This window comes from Thalassophryne amazonica, chromosome 17 (assembly GCF_902500255.1).
Source record: "Thalassophryne amazonica chromosome 17, fThaAma1.1, whole genome shotgun sequence".
Lineage (NCBI taxonomy): Eukaryota > Metazoa > Chordata > Actinopteri > Batrachoidiformes > Batrachoididae > Thalassophryne > Thalassophryne amazonica.
Genome location: NC_047119.1, coordinates 8,587,480 through 8,610,045, shown reverse-complemented (window position 1 = coordinate 8,610,045; position 22,566 = coordinate 8,587,480). Strand labels below are relative to the sequence as shown.

At 43.1% G+C, this 22,566-nt stretch overlaps 1 protein-coding gene and 1 long non-coding RNA gene across 2 annotated transcripts in view; both read left to right on the top strand.

The window, feature by feature from the left end:
• zgc:162472 (uncharacterized protein LOC553495 homolog) overlaps nt 1-3,131 on the top strand; it is a 66,206-nt gene extending 63,075 nt beyond the window's left edge. The window contains 1 exon segment of the mRNA XM_034192977.1: nt 3,038-3,131. Coding sequence (XP_034048868.1) covers nt 3,038-3,131 — 94 coding nt within the window.
• A 156-nt stretch (nt 3,132-3,287) lies between these two features.
• On the top strand, nt 3,288-3,768 carry LOC117529274. The gene is made up of 2 exons (XR_004565968.1): nt 3,288-3,355; nt 3,440-3,768. It is a non-coding gene; the product is annotated as an uncharacterized LOC117529274 (long non-coding RNA).
• The last annotated feature ends 18,798 nt before the right edge of the window (nt 3,769-22,566 follow it).

The following is a 22,566-nucleotide window of genomic DNA, read 5'->3' as shown; positions in this document are numbered from 1 at the left end:
TACTGCCAAATTCTCTGAAACGCCTTTGGAGACGGCTTATGGTAGAGAAATGAACATTCAATACACGAGCAACAGCTCTGGTTGACATTCCTGCTGTCAGCATGCCAATTGCACGCTCCCTCAAATCTTGCGACATCTGTGGCATTGTGCTGTGTGATAAAACTGCACCTTTCAGAGTGGCCTTTTATTGTGGACAGTCTAAGGCACACCTGTGCACTAATCATGGTGTCTAATCAGCATCTTGATATGGCACACCTGTGAGGTGGGATGGATTATCTCAGCAAAGGAGAAGTGCTCACTATCACAGATTTAGACTGGTTTGTGAACAATATTTGAGGGAAATGGTGATATTGTGTATGTGGAAAAGTTTTAGATCTTTGAGTTCATCTCATACAAAATGGGAGCAAAACCAAAAGTGTTGCGTTTATATTTTCGTTGAGTGAACATAGCAGTCTGATATTTTCATGGTTTCAGCCCTATGGCAGCAGTTTCTCTAGGCTTTGGAAAAGCCCAGGCCTGTAAATTCAGGCATATAGGTACGGTATTTGGTCAATTTCTGCAGTTGTTTTTACGCCACCACAATGTAGGCAAATGAAGCAATGAAGATGTGCTTGTAGCACATTTTAAGGGTTTTAAGAAAATATTGTGTTAACTATTTAGGAATTAGAATTAGGTGTTGATGCAAGTGAAGGAAGCCATAATTAGGCTGAAAAAAAGTCATCAGACAGCAAGCAAAGCTTTAGAGTGGCCAAATCTACAATTTGGTATTATTCTTTAAAAGAAGTGCACGGGTGAGCTTAGAAATACCAAAATGTGTGAGAGACTATGAAAGAATTATTTCATTGGTGAAGAAAAACTTCATCACAACATCTAAGCAAGTCAACAACACATCGTTAAAAAGAAAAAAAAAACTGCCCAGTTCTGTAACAAAATGCTTCAGATGAACTGAAACAAGGTGGGAAGAGACAAATATAGAGAAGGAAAGGAATGGCTCATTCTCCAAAGTATATCACATCATTTGTCAAATAGGTTGGAGACAGTGGTATGGACATCTGTGGTTAGATGAACTTTGATGAACCAAATCAACTGAAAATTCAGCTTCATGTAATATTGTGTAGACAGTGCTGGATGGTTAGCGGGTGCTGAAGAGTTCTGATCGGATTATTTCACAGCATAGGGGGGAACTTAGTGAGGCCTAGCCGTGCAATGAGCGTTGCAGGCGCACGTATTGGAGAAGGGTCCAGGGACATACCCTCGCCCCAGAAAACTTTGAAATTTATAACCCTTTGAAACAGTATTACCTTCATTTTTTGAGGACCACTTTGTGTTGCTAACTGGGATGTTTAAATGCCACATGTCCTTGGAAAAAAAGGGGGACAAAAACAAAAAGCTCCCCCTATTCTGGTTAAATCACAACATAGGGTCCCCCTGTGCTCAACTGTGCTGGCAGGAACCCTGTGCTGGATTGATGATGGAGTAGGAGCGGGCATGGTCATCAGTGAGAGAGACAAATTTCAGACAGAAATATAATAAATCAAAGATGGAAACAATTACTTTTTGACACCTCACACACACACACACACTGTGGTATGTTCTAAAACAACACAGTCGCACCTCCACAGGGCCCAGCAGAAAGATTTTGTAGAAAGACAAAGGTACGCAGTGAACGTCTCTGCCATACAGTGACTGTTTTCACACAGTAAAGTACTAAATCAGACATGGACTTCATAGTGTGACTCTTTTAGGGCTGGGCGGTATATCGACACTGAGAGTTATATTGATATATTTTTAAAAAGAGATACGAGTATGTAAATGGGACAGTGCTGTAATAACGATACCTTTCATGTTGCGTTACAAGGAATTTATTTATTTGTTTGTTTTATATTTTAATAAAAAAATCTGTAATTTGACAAAACAATTAGTGTGTGCAGTCCAAAGGAGTCTACTTTGAATTAGGATATCAGACCCCCAGGTGAGTAATTGTAGCTTTTGCAGCTGTTTTTTTTAGGCCCCTCCTGCTTCGGCCTTCACCCACTTTGCCTCAATTCGGATGACGGACTGCTTCAAGTGTAGTGCACTGAAAACAATGTCAAATATATATGTGTTGTCTTTAATTCTGATGTGTGCTATTATTACATTCAACTAGTAATAATTGTGGATTAATTGCTGTATTTTATCTGAGGTAATTGGAGTGTAAATGTTATTTCGTTGTTGTTGCACTCGTGTAATGACAATGACAATAAATCTGATCTCATCTGAGTTTTTGCACCAAACTAGTAAAATTAAATAAATAAACAAAAACCTGCCACTTACACTCTGGAAAATATAGTTCATAGGCAACACACACACTGAAACTCTGCCCCCATGTCCTGTGTAGGCACTTTGCCGCATCCACAGCACCATGTTACTGCCTTGGGTGCTGGATGGCAACCGCTCAGGCAGACACTGGCATTCCCACATCTCTAAGATAACCGCAGCCAGGTGAATCGTGGGCATCCCGTTGGCTTTCTTCAGCTACTGGGGTCTTCAGCATTCAGGCCACATGGCAAAATGTCATATTTGACACTCCCTCACAATGCAAGTGATACTCTTCATCCTAGTCTCCTTAGAACTGCTCGTTTGATACAAATTAATATTAAATATTTAATGCCGATGAAGGAAATTAACATTGAGTCATGATTAAAACTTTTCCCCATTTACAAATTTGTTCAAACTAAACGTTTTTTTTTTTCTATTCATATCTTGTTAATTATTTGTTTTTCCATTGTTAGATTTTTTGTTTTTATCACAGAAAGCACTTATACACAAATGTAGCATTACAACGTTAAAGGGCAAGTGTTAACCATGAATGTTGAAAGTCAGTATTGCTTTCAACTAGAATCAAGTAAACATCTGCTGAGTATTTTTACTTAAAATTGTTTGAATTGATTTAAATCCCCACTAATGCAGCAGGTTCCACCAGAACCACGAACATCGGCTGACTAACAAAAACACGAACACCACACAAGGGTAAATCACATTATTTCAATCCCTGCAGAAAACCCAAAGAATTCCTTCCCTTCCTGTCCAAGAAGACCAGCAGGCCCATCAGATGTCCGTCTGCAGGAGATGGCAGCGTCCTTGGACCATAAGGGTAAAGCTCTATGCAGAAGAAGAAAGCTGTCCACCCCAGCACTGCCAGCTTCAGCTTCACACGCAGATGCTGCCACCTGCAGTGGGGCAGACAAATCAGAGGAAACCCGGCTGACATCGACCACTACCCCGACACAACCAAACACGGATGTGGCAGACCGCTAAGGCCAGACCACAATCAAGATCAAGCCCGACAGCCAGCACCTCTCTGTGTGCACCTCAGGTCAACGGGTGGACGGGTGTTCACGCATCCTCACCGAGTTCCGATTACACATCAGTAACAGCTGTACGTTTGTTTGTGTTGTAGGTTCCACCTGCCCAGAATGACGGCACAGAGGGCAGCTCACCAGAAGGAGAGTCCATCAATGTGTCTCAGTACTTCTTAAGTGACATTTTTACAGATGTGGTCGAAGGATGAACATTGTACATTAGTGGACTAATAAATTAGACTTTTTTAAAGTTTTGTTAAGATATCACTGCAAATATTAATTTTATAATGTATTTTTCACAGTTTTGTATTTTACGTTGGACTGAAGCAGTACCTTGTAAACTTACCATTTTAAACAGAAAAGGACTGGAAAAAATAATGGACTTTAATGTACAGTTGAAATACATCAAGTCTTTGGATGTCACTCCTAAATATACTCTAACAGACATGTTCTGAATTTCACAGATTTGTTATGTTCAGAGTTTTCGAGTTGATGGTGTAAATTCCGACACATGGGAGGGGTCTGCGAACGCCTTGAGAGGGAGCACGTTTTGGGAGCTCTTGTTTTTCTGATGGGGTGCATGGCACGGTAAGTGATGGGTATAGACGGCTGTGTTTTGGTTGGGGGTGCCTACGGCCCACAGTAGCCTTGTCATCACTCTTAATAAAGCGCACAAAGTGGAACGAGTCTCTGAGCCTGCTGTTGGATTGCTACATTCAGTGTCAGAAGTATAAACTTCACGTCTGCTGCCAGAGAAGCTAAGTGGCTAATGCTCGGTGAGCAACATGTGGTCGGGGAAACCTATTCAAGCTAAAGGTGGAGGAGGAGAGTGATGAGCAAGAAGTCGATGATGCAGCTGGTGTGTGGAAGACAGCAGCACACGGAACAAAGTGAGACGCGTATAAGAGAACGACCACGGAGGTGGACCTGGACTGCTCTGATGCAGGCCTGGAGTTTGTTACTGCAGCGAGAGCTAAAGACGTGTCTGGACACAGAGTCATGAGGAGAAGCTGAGCCAATTAGGATGCGACCCCGTCGCCTCCCACTTGTCCGGCAGACTGTGGCAGATAAGGCGCTTCACTGATTCATCCACCAGCCCCTGGGCCTCCCAGGTTGTCATGGTCCCCAGAAAGCACAAAGAGGAATGGCATTTTTGCGTGGACTTCAGATCTCTCAATGATGTGACCAAAAAGACCCCTACCCCCTCACCCACGTTGATGAGGTCTCCACATAGTAGCAGGGTCGTCCTGGTTCTCTCTGGACCTGTGGAGTGGATATTAGGTCCTTCTTGCACATGAGCCTGACCAAAAGTGCCTTCAGAGCCAAAAGGGGCTTATGGCAGTTCAGAGTCCTTCCATTTGGTCTCTGCAATGTCCATGCCACATTTGAGAGAACTGATGGACAAAGTGCTTGCTGGCATTCCATGGCAGGAGTGCGTTGTGTACGTTGACAACATCTTCGTGCACGGTGAGTCATTCCAGATGGCTCTTAATGCCTTCGGGTGGGGCGCTGGAAAGGGTGTCAGCAACAGGCTTGAAGCTACGCCCCCTGAATGCTCTTTTATAGAGCCAGAGGTCACATTTTTGGGGCACAAGGTTGGCACGGTGGGGTCAGCACCATGGATGACTGTGAAAGACTGGCCCACACCCAGCAGTGTCCAGGAGTTGAAGAGCTTCCTGTGCCAGAATTCTTACTTAAAGGAAGTTTGTGAAGGGCTTTTCCACCTGCTAGAAAAGGAGCAGGGTTTGATTGGATGATGAGGCGCCAAACAGCTTTCACTTAACTCAACAGCTTTGGTGGAAGCGCGATCCTGTCACCACCTGACTCTACCCTGTCTTCATCCTGGACATAGATGCCAGCAATGTTGGATCAGGTGACTCTTGATGGGGAGAAAAAATGGTTGCACATCACAGGAGAGAATTCAACAAAGCTGAGAGCCACGACTGTGCCACAGGGCGGCAGCTGCTCACCATGGTCACTTCCACACTTTAAATACTACCTCGGGGGTCTCCACAGTCAGGACTGACCACTGCCCTGCGGTGGCTCATGTCTTTCAGAGAACCGGAAGGTCAGCTGATATGCTGGATTGAGGAGCTACAGGCGTATAACTTCACCATGGTTCACAGGCCAGGGGCGCATCACGGGAACGCCAATACCATTCGCGCTGCCCCTACAGCACCGATGGCTGCAGCTGTTCTGAGAAAAGAGAGCTTGGGAAGGTGATGAGCTACAGCCTGATGTGAACTGTGCTGCAGTGGGTTCCAGGTGCCACACCAACGGATGTAGGACTGACAGCTGTTGGCGCTGCCGATTGGCAGCGTGGGCAAGAAGCGGATGTTGACATAAAGCCGGTGCTCACGTGGGTGGTGGTACCAAAGGACTCTCGTCTGTTTCAAGCACTGCGCCTTTCTGATGAAGGGTACAGAGAGGTTGGAAGGACCAACGACGGAAGAGACACCGGCAGGTGATGGTGCCCAGGGTGCTGCGAGAGACCATGCTCCAAGCAGTGCGTCACTAAAACCCTCCGTCGCCTTGGTTAGGGGTTTTACTGGGGCCGGCACAGACTCTTATTTAGTTTATATAAAGAGCTAATGACATTTTAAACACTAGATTTTCATTTCTGTCAACCTGTGAGTCTCACTTGTGAAAAAACTCAGAGTACTTCAGAAACAAAGGAGGAAAGTATCTTCATCTTGTTTTGAATAGTGTGATCAGGACATTATTCACTAATAATGACTGTACTGAGGTATTCCTGGAACATAAATGGAAATAATGAAAGTGCAGAGTTTGAGTTTCACACTGACTTCTAATTAACCTCACAGCTGAGTTTCCTCCCTATAAAAGCATGATGGTGATTTTTGTTCTTTACACTTTCAAAGATATAATGACATCCTTAAACTCAATTATCAGTTTCACACCTCTTCCCCAGAGCTTCACCTCTGTGCTGTGTTCTGTCCACAATAACAAGCTGAAGCCACTAGGAGGCTCTGTTGACTTACAGAAATGTGGAATGTTGCTCATCGCATGCAATATTACATCCACAGAGGATGGAATAAAATTATCGCTGATTTATTTGTCTGCAGGATTACGTCAAAACTATGGCACGGATTTGACGAAATTTTCACAACACATGGATATTAGCCCATGGGAGACCATTAAACTTTGGAGGTTATCCAAATCTGGGTTCTGGATCAAGATCTTTCTTTTCTTTTCACAAGGTTTCACTTAGAAGGGTTACACCAAAAAACTACTTCACGTACTCTCACCAGATTTGCACCACAGATAGACATTAGGCCATGGAAAACTCCACTAAAGTTTGGAGGTGATCCGGATCCAGATGGGCAGACATCAAAAATCTGAGATTGCTCTTGTTTATTGTGCAATTAAGAATGCAAAAAATATTTAAACCAATTAAGTGCCAGTTTGACAACTGCAAAATCTTAACTATACAGAGTCTACAAAAACATCTCAACCTTGACCAGCACACAATCATTCCACCATGTTTAATCATTACTGGCTGCAAGCTAGGTCTGACCTTGAGTTTGGCCTTTAGGGGTCACCAAAGGTCAAAGGTTGCGTGACCAATTGTAAGGTGATAGATGACTGTATTAGTATATAATATTAGTATTCAATAGAAATCTATTAACAAGAAATATTTTTAACAAGTTCATTAACTATTTATTCCTCAATCTCCAATATAAAAGCAGATAGGGCTAAAAAATTTGATGTTGGCCTGTGACTTTGACTTTACACCACGTTTACACAGAGTCCATGATCAAGTTGCAATCCAAAAACGGTCTCTGCTCGCCGTCACTCCCACTGACTCCCACTGGGGTTGCAGATTCTGTTGTCCTTGGCTGGAAGGTTGGTCTAAATCATATCAAAAGTCTTTGAGTCCTTTTATTAAAGTGTGAAAGGTCACATAGAACCAAAAATAATATGTGCATGCATGCATCGTCCAGCACCGTCTCATTAGTTCTGACAACAACAGCCATTTCATGTAAAGAAAACATTTGGAAACTGTTACAGAACACTTTCTGCATCTCAATACACACTGAAATCAAAGCAAATAGCTTGTGTGGTTTGTGTGTTCATGGGAGATCTGGTTGATTCCAAGGATATACGTATAACCACACAAAGTCTGGAACTGGATGTGAGCTACAGTGGGGAAAATAAGTATTTGACCCCCTGTCAGTTTTGCAGGTTTTCCCACTTACAAAGAATGTAGAGGTCTGTAATTTTTCTCGTAGGTGCACTTCAACTGTGAGAGACAGAATCTAAAAAAAAATCCAGAAAATCTCATTGTATGATTTTAAATAATTAATTTGCATTTTATTGCATGAATAAGCATTTGAACACCTACCAATCAGCAAGAATTCTGGCTCTCACAGACCTGTAATTTTTCTTTAAGAAGCCCTCTTATTCTGCACTCTTTACCTGTATTAATTGCACCTGTTTGAACTTGTTACCTGTATAAAAGACACCTGTTCACACACTCAATCACACTCCAACCTGTCCACCATAGCCAAGACCAAAGAGCTGTCTAAGGACAACCAGGACAAAACTGTAGACCTGCACAAGGCTGGGATGGACTACAGGACAACAGGCAAGCAGCTTGGTAGAAGACAAAACTGTTATTATTATTATTAGAAGTGGAAGAAACACAAGATGACTGTCAATCTCCCTCGGTCTGGGATTCCATGCAAGATCTCACTTTGTGGGATAAGGATGATCCTGAGAAAGCTCAGAATACAAAGGAGGACCTGGTCAATGACCTGAAGAAAGCTGGGACCACAGTCACAAGATTAATTAGTAACACATGATGCTGTCATGGTTTAAAATCCTGCAGGGCAGCAAGGTCCCCCTGCTCAAGCCAGCACATGTCCAGGCCCGTTTTAAGTTCACCAGTGACCATCTGGATGATCCAGAGGAGGCATGGGAGAAGGTCATGTGGTCAGATGAGACCAGAATAGAGCTTTTTGGAATCAACTTACAACTACTTACCATGTTTAGAGGATGAGAACAACCCCAAGAAAACCATCCCAACCATGAAGCATGGAGGTGGAAACATCATACTCTGGGGGTGCTCTTCTGCAAAGGAGACAGGACGACTGCACTGTACTGAAGGGAGGATGGATGGGGTCATGTATTGTGAGATTTTGGCAAACAACCTCCTTCCCTCAGTAAGAGCATTGAAGGTGGGTCATGGCTGGGTCTTCCAGCATGACAATGACCCCAAACACACAGCCAGGGCAACTAAGGAGGGGCTCCGTAAGAAGCATTTCAAGGTCCTGGAGTGGCCTGGCCAGTCTCCAGACCTGAACTCAATAGAAAATCTTTGGAGGGAGCTGAAACTCGAAATCTGAAAGATTTGGAGAAGATCTGTATGGAGGAGTGGACCAAAATCCCTGCTGCAATGTGTGAAAACCTGGTGAAAAACTACAGGAAACGTCTGATCTCTGTAATGGCAGACAAATGTTTCTGTACCAATTGTTAAGCTCTGTTTTTCTAGGGTGTCAAATACGTATTTCATGCAATAAAATGCAAATGAATTATTTAAAAATCATATGTGATTTTTCTGGATTTTTCTTTTTTTTTTTTTTTAGATTCTGTCTCTCACAGTTGAAGTGTACCTACGATAAGAATTACAGACCTCTCCATTATTTGTAGGTGGGAAAACCTGCAAAACTGACAGGGGGTCAAATGCTTATTTTCCCACTGTACATGATGACCCAGTGGTGGACAGCAGCCTTCCTGCAGCACGTCTAGAACACTCAATGGACATGTCATTATGTCCACCTAAACAACTGTTCATTCAAGCCACTATCGAATCAGCCAATCACATCACAGTAACTCAATACGTTTAGGCATGTAGATGTGTTCAAGTACTGCAATAGAAGACCAAAATTGCTCTTAAAAGCTGGACAGTGGAAGATCATAGCAACATTTCCTGGTGTAATGAATCTCAAAATTTGTCCCAAAATTTACATGGTGGGATCACAATTAGTGTAAACATGAATGCATGGATACATCTGGCGTATCAACTACTCAGACTGGTGGCGGTGTAGTGGCTAAGCAACTGCTTGATGCTGTTAAGTCAATATTGGGGGAGGTGATGGTCTAGTGGTTAAGGTGTTGGGCTTGAGTCCAGAAGATCATGGGTTCAAATCCCCGCCTGACTGGAAAATCACTAAGGGCCCTTGGGCAAGGCCTTTAATCCCGTATTGCTCGGTGTGTAGTGAGCGCCTTGTATGGCAGCACCCTGACATCGGGGTGAATGTGAGGCATAATTGTAAAGCGCTTTGAGCTTCTGATACAGATGGAAAAGCGCTATATAAATGCAGTCCATTTACCATTGGCCAAAATCTTGAATGTGTGGTCATTTCCAAGACCTTATTGTATCAATACTGCAAAAAATAAGCCTTATGTAGTTGAGACATTTCTGAAAGCAAAAGAGGTTCAGCATGGCACAAGCAAGGTGTGCCTAATAAAGTGGCCAGTGGGCATAGCATCTGTAAAAGACGAATGTTTCTTTAGTGCAAGGCCATGCAGTTGCACCAAGTTATCACCAATTATATAACGACTAAATAGATTCTTGTCATTTGATTGGTGTATGTCATGTGATATGGATCGTTCCATTGACTGTGCAATTTTGGTTCCATATGTTTTGTACCATTCCATGGTGCCATCACTACGCCCGCTCACACGAGTGGCAACAGCGCTTACCTTTAAAACAAACATGGCAGGGTTTGTTTTATTAACGGTGCTCATGCTTGGAACACAAAAAACAAACAGAGTACGCCGTAAGCCATCTGGAGGCATTTGCAGTATTTGCTGGGATGTCTCTACCTGAAGTACAAGCGCTCTTGAATTAAGAGCTCTACACATTTCTGTCACGTTTTTTCGCTGGACTGAAGAAAGCAGAATGCATTCTGTGCACGAAGAAGTCAATACACAGCATCAGGTATGGGCTACATCGTTAGGATTGTTAGGTGTTATATAAAACAAATAATGAAAGTTTTTCATGCAATCGAAAGAATATTTCATTTGGTGAGAGGTGGAATGTTCCATTCAACGAGGCGTAACCCGCACTGAATGGAACATTCCTTCTTTCACCTCATGAAATATTCTTACCTTTGCACTCATAAACATTTATTATTTGTATACACGCACTCGAAAATCAGTGAGAGATCTGAACACAATGTGAGTCGGTGCTGATTTAGTTTACAGAAACAGCATGTGAGGTGATTTGACAATATCCTATTGAAAGTAATCATATCGATGTGACAATATGGGCTATTATACTAGATTTTGTTGTGAGATAGTTTAAGGGAACGTCTATTCAGGTGTATCATAAAAAGACAATGTACTCAGTGACACTTGTATGGCCACATTCTTTGATGGCATGTTTACCCAGCAGCAAGGGCTTGAACAGACTATCAATCTGTTTATCTACATGTGACGGAGGCCAGCAGGAGTCACTGTGCATGTGGTAAGTAAGCCTCACTCCCCAGCAGCCAAAAGACACAGTACATCCAGAGAGTTTTCACAGTGTTACACTTTTATGTTACAGCCTTATTCCAAAATAGATTAAATTATTTTTTCCTCAAAATTGTACACACAATACCCCATAATGACAATGTGAAAAAGGTTTTTTTTTTGTTTTGTTTTTTTTTGTGAATTTATTTATATTATAATAGCCAAGTGGCCTCTGTGTGTGTGGCTTCGATCACAGAAAAACTGGGAAGAGCTGACATTTGCCCTTTGGTATCCTTATGTATTTTGGGTCAAGGATGAATGCTGCGAAAACAGAAAGTTGATAGGACTAATGTAGGAGAAATTAGTGATATTAGGTAACAACTGTGAAGAACAGACATTGTGCTGCAATGCACATGGCAGTTCTGGGTTTTAGAGTTTTAAATGTTGTTATTGTGGTTCATGTTAGTTTTTTAATGTTAGTGAATGTTTTTTTAATGTTAGTTTTAATTTAACAGCATTGTTAGTGTTACTGATTCATTGTGTTTTTGTAGTTCATTGGTTTAGTCAGTTTAGTTAAGTGTCATGTTGCTGTTACCATGAGTGAAAACTATACTACGTTTGATGTTTCCAGCCACGGTCTCTGTTTGTGGTTGTGTAAATTAAAAGTGCCTGCTTGCGGCAGAGAAGGCAGAAAAGACAAAAAGCTGTGCATACATGTGTGCATGTATACTCAACAAAAATATAAACGCAACACTTTTGGTTTTGCTCCCATTTTGTATGAGATGAACTCAAAGATCTAAAACTTTTTCCACATACACAATATCACCATTTCCTCAAATATTGTTCACAAACCAGTCAAAATCTGTGATAGTGAGCACTTCTCCTTTGCTGAGATAATCCATCCCACCTCACAGGTGTGCCATATCAAGATGCTGATTAGACACCATGATTAGTGCACAGGTGTGCCTTAGACTGCCCACAATAAAAGGCCACTCTGAAGGTGCAGTTTTGTTTTATTGGGGGGGGGGGGGGGGATACCAGTCAGTATCTGGTGTGACCACCATTTGCCTCATGCAGTGCAACACATCTCCTTCGCATCATCCGTGAAGAGAACACCTCTCCAACGTGCCAAACGCCAGCGAATGTGAGCATTTGCCCACTCAAGTCGGTTACGACGACGAACTGGAGCCAGGTCGAGACCCCGATGAGGACGACGAGCATGCAGATGAGCTTCCCTGAGACGGTTTCTGACAGTTTGTGCAGAATTTCTTTGGTTATGCAAACCGATTGTTTCAGCAGCTGTCCGAGTGGCTGGTCTCAGGCGATCTTGGAGGTGAACATGCTGGATGTGGAGGTCCTGGGCTGGTGTGGTTACATGTGGTCTGCGGTTGTGAGGCTGGTTGGATGTACTGCTAAATTCTCTGAAACGCCTTTGGAGACGGCTTATGGTAGAGAAATGAACATTCATTACACGAGCAACAGCTCTGGTTGACATTCCTGCTGTCAGCATGCCAATTGCACGCTCCCTCAAATCTTGCAACATCTGTGGCATTGTGCTGTGTGATAAAACTGCACCTTTCAGAGTGGCCTTTTATTGTGGACAGTCTAAGGCACACCTGTGCACTAATCATGGTGTCTAATCAGCATCTTGATATGGCACACCTGTGAGGTGGGATGGATTATCTCAGCAAAGGAGAAGTGCTCACTATCACAGATTTAAACTGGTTTGTGAACAATATTTGAGGGAAATGGTGATATTGTGTATGTGGAAAAAGTTTTAGATCTTTGAGTTCATCTCATACAAAATGGGAGCAAAACCAAAAGTGTTGCGTTTATATTTTTGTTGAGTATATATAACTTCAATCACAGACAAACTGGGGAGAGCTAACATTTGCCATTTGGTATGCTTATGTATTTTGGGTCAACGATGAACGCAAAGAAAAGGGAACATTGATAGGATGAATATTTTAGCAAACAACACTGACCAATGGATGTTGATAATTAAATTCTGGACTTACACACCATTCCAGCAGGGAGTGGTAAATCATCTTTATATTAAAAGTGTGCGTGGGTGCGTGATTTTATTCAGTAAATTCAATCTAAGTCCATGATAGAATTGGAAATACGTTAAAAATACATGGATGACACAAGAAAGTGAAAACAGTTGTATCGTTCATGAGATACATGAACAATACAACGTTCATGAGATTTTTAAATTGTGGTCAATTTAAAAATCAAATGACAAATAGAAGTAAAAATAATAACACTGATAATGATAATAATAATAGTGTGTATATGATAACAAGAACCTAAACAATTTATAAATACATTAAGACGGTAAATTAAAATGAAAAAATTATGTAATTAACAGGAAATAAAAGCATTGGGTTGAAAAGCTGTTGCAGTCTAAAGCTCTGAAAACATTCTGGACCCAAATGCCATTCCAACTCATTATAGAAACTTTGCATAATTTATTACTACCCTTGAAAAATGTCAGCTACCTATTTCATAAACACTACCCAATCTAGAGCCTGCAGATCCCCTTGGGCAACAGGCTAGTTAAAAATTAAAAAAAAAGCTAAGAAATCACATGTACATAAGTATTCACAGCCTTTGCTATGAAGCTCAACATTGAGCTCAGGTGTATCCTGTTTCCACAGATCATCCTTGATGTTTCTACAGCTTGCTTGGAGTCCACCTGGGGTAAATTCAGTTGATTGGACATAATTTGGAAAAGGACACACCTGTCTACATATAAGGTCCCACAGTTGACAGTCAGAGAACAAACCAAGCATGAAGTCTAAGGAATTGTCTGTAGACCTCTGAGACAGCATTGTCTCGAGGCACAAATCTGGGGAAGGGAACAGAAACATTTCTGCTGTTTCGAAGGTTCCAATGAGCACAGTGGCCTCCATCATCCATAAAAGGAAGAAGTTCAGATCCACCAGGACTCTTCCTAGAGCTGGCCGCCTGTCTAAACTGAGCAATCGGGGGAGAAGAGCCTTAGTCAGGGAGGTGACCAAAAGCCCGATGGTCACTCTGTCAGAGCCCCAGCATTCCTCTGTGGAGAGAAGAAAACCTTCCAGAAGGATAACCATCTCTGCAGCAATCCACAAATCAGGCCTGTATGGTAGAGTGGTCAGATGGAAGCCACTCCTTAGTAAAAGGCACATGGCAGCCCACCTGGAGTTTGGCAAAAGACACCTGAAGGACTCTCAGACCATGAGAAACAAAATTCTTTTTTTTTCTCCCCCTATCTGCATATATAGTAATGGTAAATGCCACATTGGCAGAACCATTTATGAACATTAATACGCATATATGCAATTTATTCTTGCAAGACAGAAGGTATGTAGTGCATGAATGAATGTGGTGTGTGTGTGTGTGTGTGTGTGACCCCCATCCGCCTTTTCCGATCACCCTACAACATCCTACTCAAAGCCAACCGACAGCTTCTATCAGGAAGGGCCGACCACCAAAACAGCACAAAGACAGACAAGAACGAGAGACAAGTGGTGAAGACAATAACTGTGACGTGAGACACCGAGGAGACGGGGCCCCAACCATACGACATACCATGACAAACAACCACACATGAACAAACAGTGACAGCAACAGTCTGTTGTCTAATTAGTGAGCATCCATACTCTAATCCAGAACACTTTAGTGTTAATCCTCTTAAGAGCACCCAAAAACCGAATTGTGGTGACGGCCACAAACATGTGACCATCCCCACACAGAGACCCAGATCACAGCTAAATATCCAATCACTACTGTGGCTGGTGTGTTGGGCCAAGACAAGAGTACAGAACCTTACCGTATGATATGAACTACTCCGGAACTTCAGAAGCCATGCGGCCGGCCGCGAGTGACGACGGAAGTGGGTCCAGGATGCAGGGCCCCGGGGGAACCAGGAGAAAAGGGGCAGCGGAAGGGCACGGGGGCCATTAAAGGCGGCCCCCGTAACCACCGGACAGCACAGCAAACCAACAGGGGAGCGGCCCGAGGCGCCGGAATGCACCCCCGACAACACCCCCCCCCCCCCCCCACGGGGTCACAGGGAGCCGCCCCAAACCCGAGGGAAGCACACAGGGCGCAGGCATGGGCCCACCAAGAGGGGGAGCCCGAGAACCATGCCACCCAGGCCATGGCCCCAGAGGGCGGGAGCGAGCAGTGGCAAGGACAGGGAGCAAAGGAGCCACCAAAACCGAGTCCAAAGCACAAGGTAGGGACCACCGAGCCACACGATGGCTGGGCCCAGCCCCCAGACAAGAGGCGAGGCCCAACCCCGGGGCCAGGAAGAGCACAAGGCCCCCCGACAGCCAGGCCCCCCATTGCAGCCAGCAGTGCCCCCCAACTTACCCCACACCCCGAATCCCACCCCAGCCACCAAAGCCCATGACCACGAGACCGCCCGAGCGAGACCCATCCCGCGGATGTAATTGATGCCAAAGTTGCATCAACAGAGCAAAGGGTGTGAATACTTACATACATGTGATCTCTTAGTTTTTAGTTTTAATAAAATTGAAGAAATTTAAAAAAGAAAAAGTGTTTTCCATATTGTCATTATGGGATGTTGTGAGTATAATTTTGAGGGGAAAAAATTAATTAACTCCATTTTGGAATAAGGCTGCAACATAACAAAATGTGGAAAAATAGAAGTGCTGTGAATACTTTCTGGATACACTGTGGGTCCAGATTTGAAAAATGGCTTGAAATGAATGTGCCACATTTTAGACCATGCAAAATGTATGAGGATTGGGGTAGAAACTCAATAACTCAGTACTCAGTACCGTGGCTCATGTGAGAGGTCAGTTTCAGCAGTGTTCTGGTTTAGGGCACAATGTAAATACACCTCATGAAGTATGGACAAGAAGACACATCAGGGCAACAGAAGTCCATCACAGGTGCTACCCCTCCTCTAGATAACCCTCTCAACTTGGGAGAACGTGTCATCATCGTAATCGCCCGTGAACCCGCTGGATCAACACCATTCACATCCTCATTAGCCATTGTTTACATGTGCTGTGAGACGCCAGAACTCTGCTGGCGCTGCGGTGCATTCTGGGAAGTGCAGGGGGCTGCCAGGGGGATTATGGGAAACGTTAAAGTACTGAATGTACAGTTTGGCTGGAATGTTCCCTGGAGGTTTGTATACAGTGCAGATGTCAAAGTACAGCTGTATACATATCTGTATGACTGACAGCGCAAGTTGGGGTCCACAAAATTATCTGAAACCGCGAGTTAGTGAGGATGGCCAAAAAAACCCCCCAAAACTTAAAATCAGCTTACCTTGTCAGTTTTGACCATTTGAAACATGATTCTTTTCTGGATGGTGATCATTTCTTCATCTGGAGTGGGTTCGGGATCTTCTTCCGTCTCTGGCTTCTGCACATCACCAATGAGGGCTTTGTCAGTGCAGATGAATCTGGATGATGATTTCTTCATCTGGAGTGGGTTTAGGATCTTTGTCTTCCTCCTCTGTTTGCTGTAGGTCAGCGATGAGGGCTTTGTCAGTGCGGACGATTCTAGATGATTCAAAGTTTTTAGATGTGTCTCTTTAGACCCTTGCTGCTGGTTTAGATTGGGCCGGAATTTACACATACACCCGCCACATATGCAAGTAAGGCTCTAAAGACGAAGGTCACTTCCAAAAACACTGAATCACCCAGAATCGTCCGCCGTCATTGCTGACAAGCAGCAGCTGGAGGAGGAAGAAAAAAAATCATTGTGCAGAATCATCTGCACTGAAGAGCCTTCCAAAAAATGGTCAAATCAAAATGGACTTTTGTACAATAGTCTGCATTTTCAGGGTCCAAAAATCAACAACCAGTGAAGCGTGAATGAGAGTTAACAAGGTTTACCTGCATTAGTTTAATCGGGGACGGAACGAACGCACTACAAGTTACACACATAAGTAGCAAAGTCATTTCTTAGAGGAACAATCAATTTTCATGTTCCTATTGTAACTTGTATTTATATTTTACTCAAGTATTTTTTTGATCAGTAATCTACCTTTTTACTAAAGTACATTGGCTTTAGTGCCTTCGCTACACCAGTCAGCTCCAAATCATGTTATCTTATTCAAGAAGACTTGAGGCTGTAATTGCTGCCAAAGGTGCATCAACAGAGTATTGAGCAAAGGGTGTGAATACATATGGGTGTGTGATTTCTTAGTTTTTTTCCCTTTGAAATAAATTTGCAAAAATAAAAAGAAAAGAAAACAAAAACCTTTTCCATGTTGTCATTATGGGGTGTTGTGAGTAGAATTTTGAGGGGAAAAAATGAATAACTCCATTCGGAAAAGGCTGTAATATAACAAAATGTTTAAAGTGAAGCGTTGTGAATACTTTCTGGATGCACTGTACTCTGGCCACTCATACCAGAGCCCCCGTCTTTAGCATACTGTTCAGAGCAGCCGCCTCCCATGCCTGAGATAATGAGTTTACGCCCCAAGAGGAGCAAGTGGGAGCAGTCAAAAACACAAACAGAAGAGAGAGAGGACAGCCACAACTTATGTATGTCACCGTGCTTTGAGAGACAACTGTTTTTCAACTTGGAGCTGCTGCACAGCAGACACGGCTGCTCACAGGCTGGTTTTAATTCTGCAATCAACTCACAATATGAAAATAATCATAATGCACAGTGACTTGAAGAAGTAAATTTAATCTGATTACTGATTTGGAAAGAGTAACACGTTAGATTACTCGTTACTGAAAAAAATGGGTCAGATTAGAGTAATGTGTAACTAAGTAACATGTTACCGTCTTCACTGGTCGGCCAACATTAGCCATTTAATCTCTGTTTCATGTAGATGGCTAAACTTGTAGATTAGCTATCCAATGTTAGTCAATGATTTTCACTAGCAGTGCAAGTGGCCTTGCGAGTGTTGTTGCCAAGAAACATCTCCAATGCACAAGAGTTTTGTTTACTTCTGGGTTGGCCGTCTGCTACAATCATGGCCGAGTTTGGCACACAGTCAACTTGGAGATGTGGATGGTGTCCCCGATAACCTGCTGAAGGTCCCACAGGTGTAAAACCTCAGACCAATCAAAACCCGAAGACGGGCTGGCAGGCCGTTGTTCCAAATCAGCACCAGTTTGGTGGTTGATGTCTGGAGCTATCATGTCCACGATAAAGAGGATTGTGGATGGACGGAAGTGGTATCGCTGTTGAACCTTGCCGTCTGTAAATATCTCAAATGGATTATTCCGGTCCTGAAACACCCGCTCCCGCTGTAAGGCTCTCCCTTCCTTCCTGCTCCATGAAGTGGTGGTACAGGATCACCGCCATTTTTGAGGTAAGACACTGAAGTTTTGTTGGATAAAATAAGATTAGCAGACTAAAAACTTACATTGGCTAACGCAACACTTTAGCTGAGTCAGAACTTTGTTCAACAACTAGTCGACTAATCAAGATTAGATCACTTTATGAAACTGGGCCACGGTCTAAAGTCGAGCGCTGTGTAGCGCCGTAGAACACAGCACTCAGATGCACATTACATAAGGTTTGCCACACATGTGCACTCTGTGCACAGTAGGCTCAAGACAGATGAACAGGGGCGGATTCCAATTACAGTGGGTCCAGATTTAATAAATGGTTTGAAATGAAAATGTAGATGCTGATAATAGAGCATTAAGATGCCAAACAACCCTTAGTATCACATCAACCTTCACTGTTGCATTTTTTTTTTTTTTTTTTTTGCTTCCACTTCCTGTCCTGTAGCAGGGCTGTGCAACTTTGCAGATCCTTTTCCTCACCGTAACACCTCTCCACAACTTTCACTTGGGTCCATTTAATACCAAAACAAGATGCATCTTGCATGCCAATTTAAAGGGATTGACAGGTCACACTCTTGATACTTCCTTTGCACCCAGGGCTCTAGTTTGTGCTGATATTTCCCACTGCTTAAATATTAAAGTGACACACCCCAAATAGATCTGTACCATAATTTAGACCAAATAGATCATGAGAATAAGTGTAGAAAACTCAGTAACTCTCTATCTATAGTATGGCTGGAATGTTGCCCGGAGGTGTACGTACAGTAGTGTTCAGAATAATAGTAGTGCTATGTGACTAAAAAGATTAATCCAGGTTTTCAGTATATTTGTTATTGTTACATGGGAAACAAGGTACCAGTAGATTCAGTAGATTCTCACAAATCCAACAAGACCAAGCATTGATGATATGCACACTCTTAAGGCTATGAAATTGGGCTATTAGTAAAAAAAAGTACAAAAGGGGGTGTTCACAATAATAGTAGCATCTGCTCTTGACGCTACAAACTCAAAACTATTATGTTCAAACTGCTTTTTTAGCAATCCTGTGAATCACTAAACTAGTATTTAGTTGTATAACCACAGTTTTACATGATTTCTTCACATCTGCGAGGCATTACTTTTGTTCGTTTGGAACCAAGAGTTTGCTCATTTACTAGTGTGCTTGGGGTCATTGTCTTGTTGAAACACCCATTTCAAGGGCATGTCCTCTTCAGCATAAGGCAACATGACGTGTTCAAGTATTTTGACATATCCAAACTGATCCATGATACCTGGTATGCGATATATAGGCCCAACACCATAGTAGGAGAAACATGCCCATATCATGATGCTTGCACCACCATGCTTCACTGTCTTCACTGTGAACTGTGGCTTGAATTCAGAGTTTGGGGGTCGTCTCACAAACTGTCTACGGCCCTTGGACCCAAAAAGAACAATTTTACTCTCATCAGTCCACAAAATATTCCTCCATTTCTCTTTAGGCCAGTTGATGTGTTCTTTGGCAAATTGTAACCTCTTCTGCACGTCTTTTATTTAACAGAGGGACTTTGCGGGGGATTCTTGCAAATAAATTTGTCCATTTTAAAGCATTGGAGAGCATTGTAGATGAACAGCCTATAATTTTTTGCACCTGCGTATAGGTTTTCCCCTCTCCAACCAACTTTTTAATCAAACTACGCTGTTCTTCTGAACAATGTCTTGAATGTCCCATTTTCCTCAGGCTTTCAAAGAGAAAAGCATGTTCAACAGGTGCTGGCTTCATCCTTAAATAGGGGACACCTGATTCACACCTGTTTGTTCCACAAAACTGATGAACTCACTGACTGAATGCCACACTACTATTATTGTGAACACCCCCTTTTCTACTTTTTTTTTTACTAATAGCCCAATTTCATAGCCTTAAGAGTGTGCATATCATCAATGCTTGGTCTTGTTGGATTTGTGAGAATCTACTGAATCTACTGATACCTTGTTTCCCATGTAACAATAAGAAATATACTCAAAACCTGGATTAATCTTTTTAGTCACATAGCACTACTATTATTCTGAACACTACTGTACAGTGCACATGTCAAAGTACAGCTACGTGCATATCTGTGTGACATATTTGCCTGATGTTATTTTAGACAAGGGAGGGTAGGAATGCGCTACAAGTAATGCACATAAGTAGCAAACTGGTACACGCTGTCGTATACGCCGGTCCAGAGCATCCCAAACATGCTCAATGGGTGACATGTCCGGTGAGTATGCCGGCCATGCAAGAACTGGGACATTTTCAGCTTCCAAGAATTGTGTACAGATCCTTGCAACATGGGGCCGTGCATTATCCTGCTGCAACATGAGGTGATGTTCTTGGATGTATGGCACAACAATGGGCCTCAGGATCTCGTCACGGTATCTCTGTGCATTCAAAATGCCATCAATAAAATGCACTTGTGTTCTTCGTCCATAACAGACGCCTACCCATACCATAACCCCACCGCCACCATGGGCCACTCGATCCACAACATTGACATCAGAAAACCGCTCACCCACACGACGCCACACACGCTGTCTGCCATCTGCCCTGGACAGTGTGAACCGGGATTCATCCATGAAGAGAACACCTCTCCAACGTGCCAAACGCCAGTGAATGTGAGCATTTGTCCACTCAAGTCAGTTACGACGACGAACTGGAGTCAGGTCGAGACCCCTCGATGAGGACGACGAGCATGCAGATGAGCTTCCCTGAGACGGTTTCTGACAGTTTGTGCAGAAATTCTTTGGTTATGCAAACTGATTGTTTCAGCAACTGTCCGAGTGGCTGGTCTCAGACGATCTTGGAGGTAAACATGCTGGATGTGGAGGTCCTGGGCTGGTGTGGTTACACGTGGTCTGCGGTTGTGAGGCTGGTTGGATGTACTGCCAAATTCTCTGAAACGCCTTTGGAGACAGCTTATGGTAGAGAAATGAACATTCAATACACAAGCAACAGCTCTGGTTGACATTCCTGCTGTTAGCATGCCAATTCCACGCTCCCTCAAATCTTGCGACATCTGTGGCATTGTGCTGTGTGATAAAACTGCACCTTTCAGAGTGGCCTTTTATTGTGGGCAGTCTAAGGCACACCTGTGCACTAATCATGGTGTCTAATCAGCATCTTGATATGGCACACCTGTGAGGTGGGATGGATTATCTCAGCAAAGGAGAAGTGCTCACTATCACAGATTTAGACTGGTTTGTGAACAAATTTTGAGGTAAATGGTGATATTGTGTATGTGGAAAAAGTTTTGGATCTTTGAGTTCATCTCATACGAAATGGGAGCAAAACCAAAAGTGTTGTGTTTATATTTTTGTTGAGTGTATTTCAAAATCTCTGGAGTGGGGTGAGGGTGGGGGTGGGGGAACAGACATATGATGGAGTGCTTGCTGCTCCTCCCACTTTTAAAATCAGATTTTCCAACTGCCACAAGCATGTTGAAAGTTCAACTGAAGGTAAAGCAAACATACTCTATTTTACATATAAAAGACCAAGAAATGTCCATCAACTGACCTGATGTCAGGAAAACTGTAATGAACACTACATAGGTGAGACTAAGCAACCTTTAAACAAGAGGCTATACCAGCACCGCAGAGAGGTCGCCAGTGGACCTCAGTCTGCAGTTCATCTCCACCTGAAAGACACTAACCACACGTTTGAGGACAAGGAAGTTAAAATCTTAGCCAGAGAGAAGAAATGGTTTGAGAGAGAGGTGTCAAGGAAGCATTCTTTGTAAAACAGTTGAAACCCAGCCTTAACCGGGGGGCGAGTCTCAGACACGCTTTGTCCCCTGTTTACAATGGAGTACTCAGGTCAAAGCAGTTTCAGTCTTTTGTTCATGGTAATGAATCATTCACGTCATCAGGAGAGTCGTCAAGGGAGCCATCAGGGGAGGCTTCCATCCCATCATTAGGAGAGTGCTAACTAGAGCACAATAGGTGCTAATTAGAGCTAGCCTATAGCAGTCGGCCTCTCAGTAGGAGGAGTTTGGTTAGGTTAAAAACTCCAGCTTTTGTTGGCTTCTGGTTTATTCTTCTCTAGAATCAAGAGTCAAGACAGACGTCAGACTACCAGAGCAAGAATTTTAGCTGAGGAAGCTTCTGTGATTTGAAGCAAAACGTCCTCACATCAAGCAACCCAGTCCAGTCGAAGATTCAAGCTTCTCTACTATGGAAACCACCTGGACAACTGAGAGCCTACACAGAAACCTTCCTCTTGTAAAACTGTTGCGGTCTAAGGTTCTAAAAACATTCTGGATTCACACACCATTCCAACTCATTATACTTGCTTTGCTTAATTTATTACTACCCTTGAAACACACCACATTATTACTACCCTTGAAAAAGCTACCTATTTTATAAACACTACCCAATCTAGAGCCCGTGGATCCCCACAGGCAACACACTAGTACTTTATAAAAGCCCAGTATGCAGTACACAATGATATG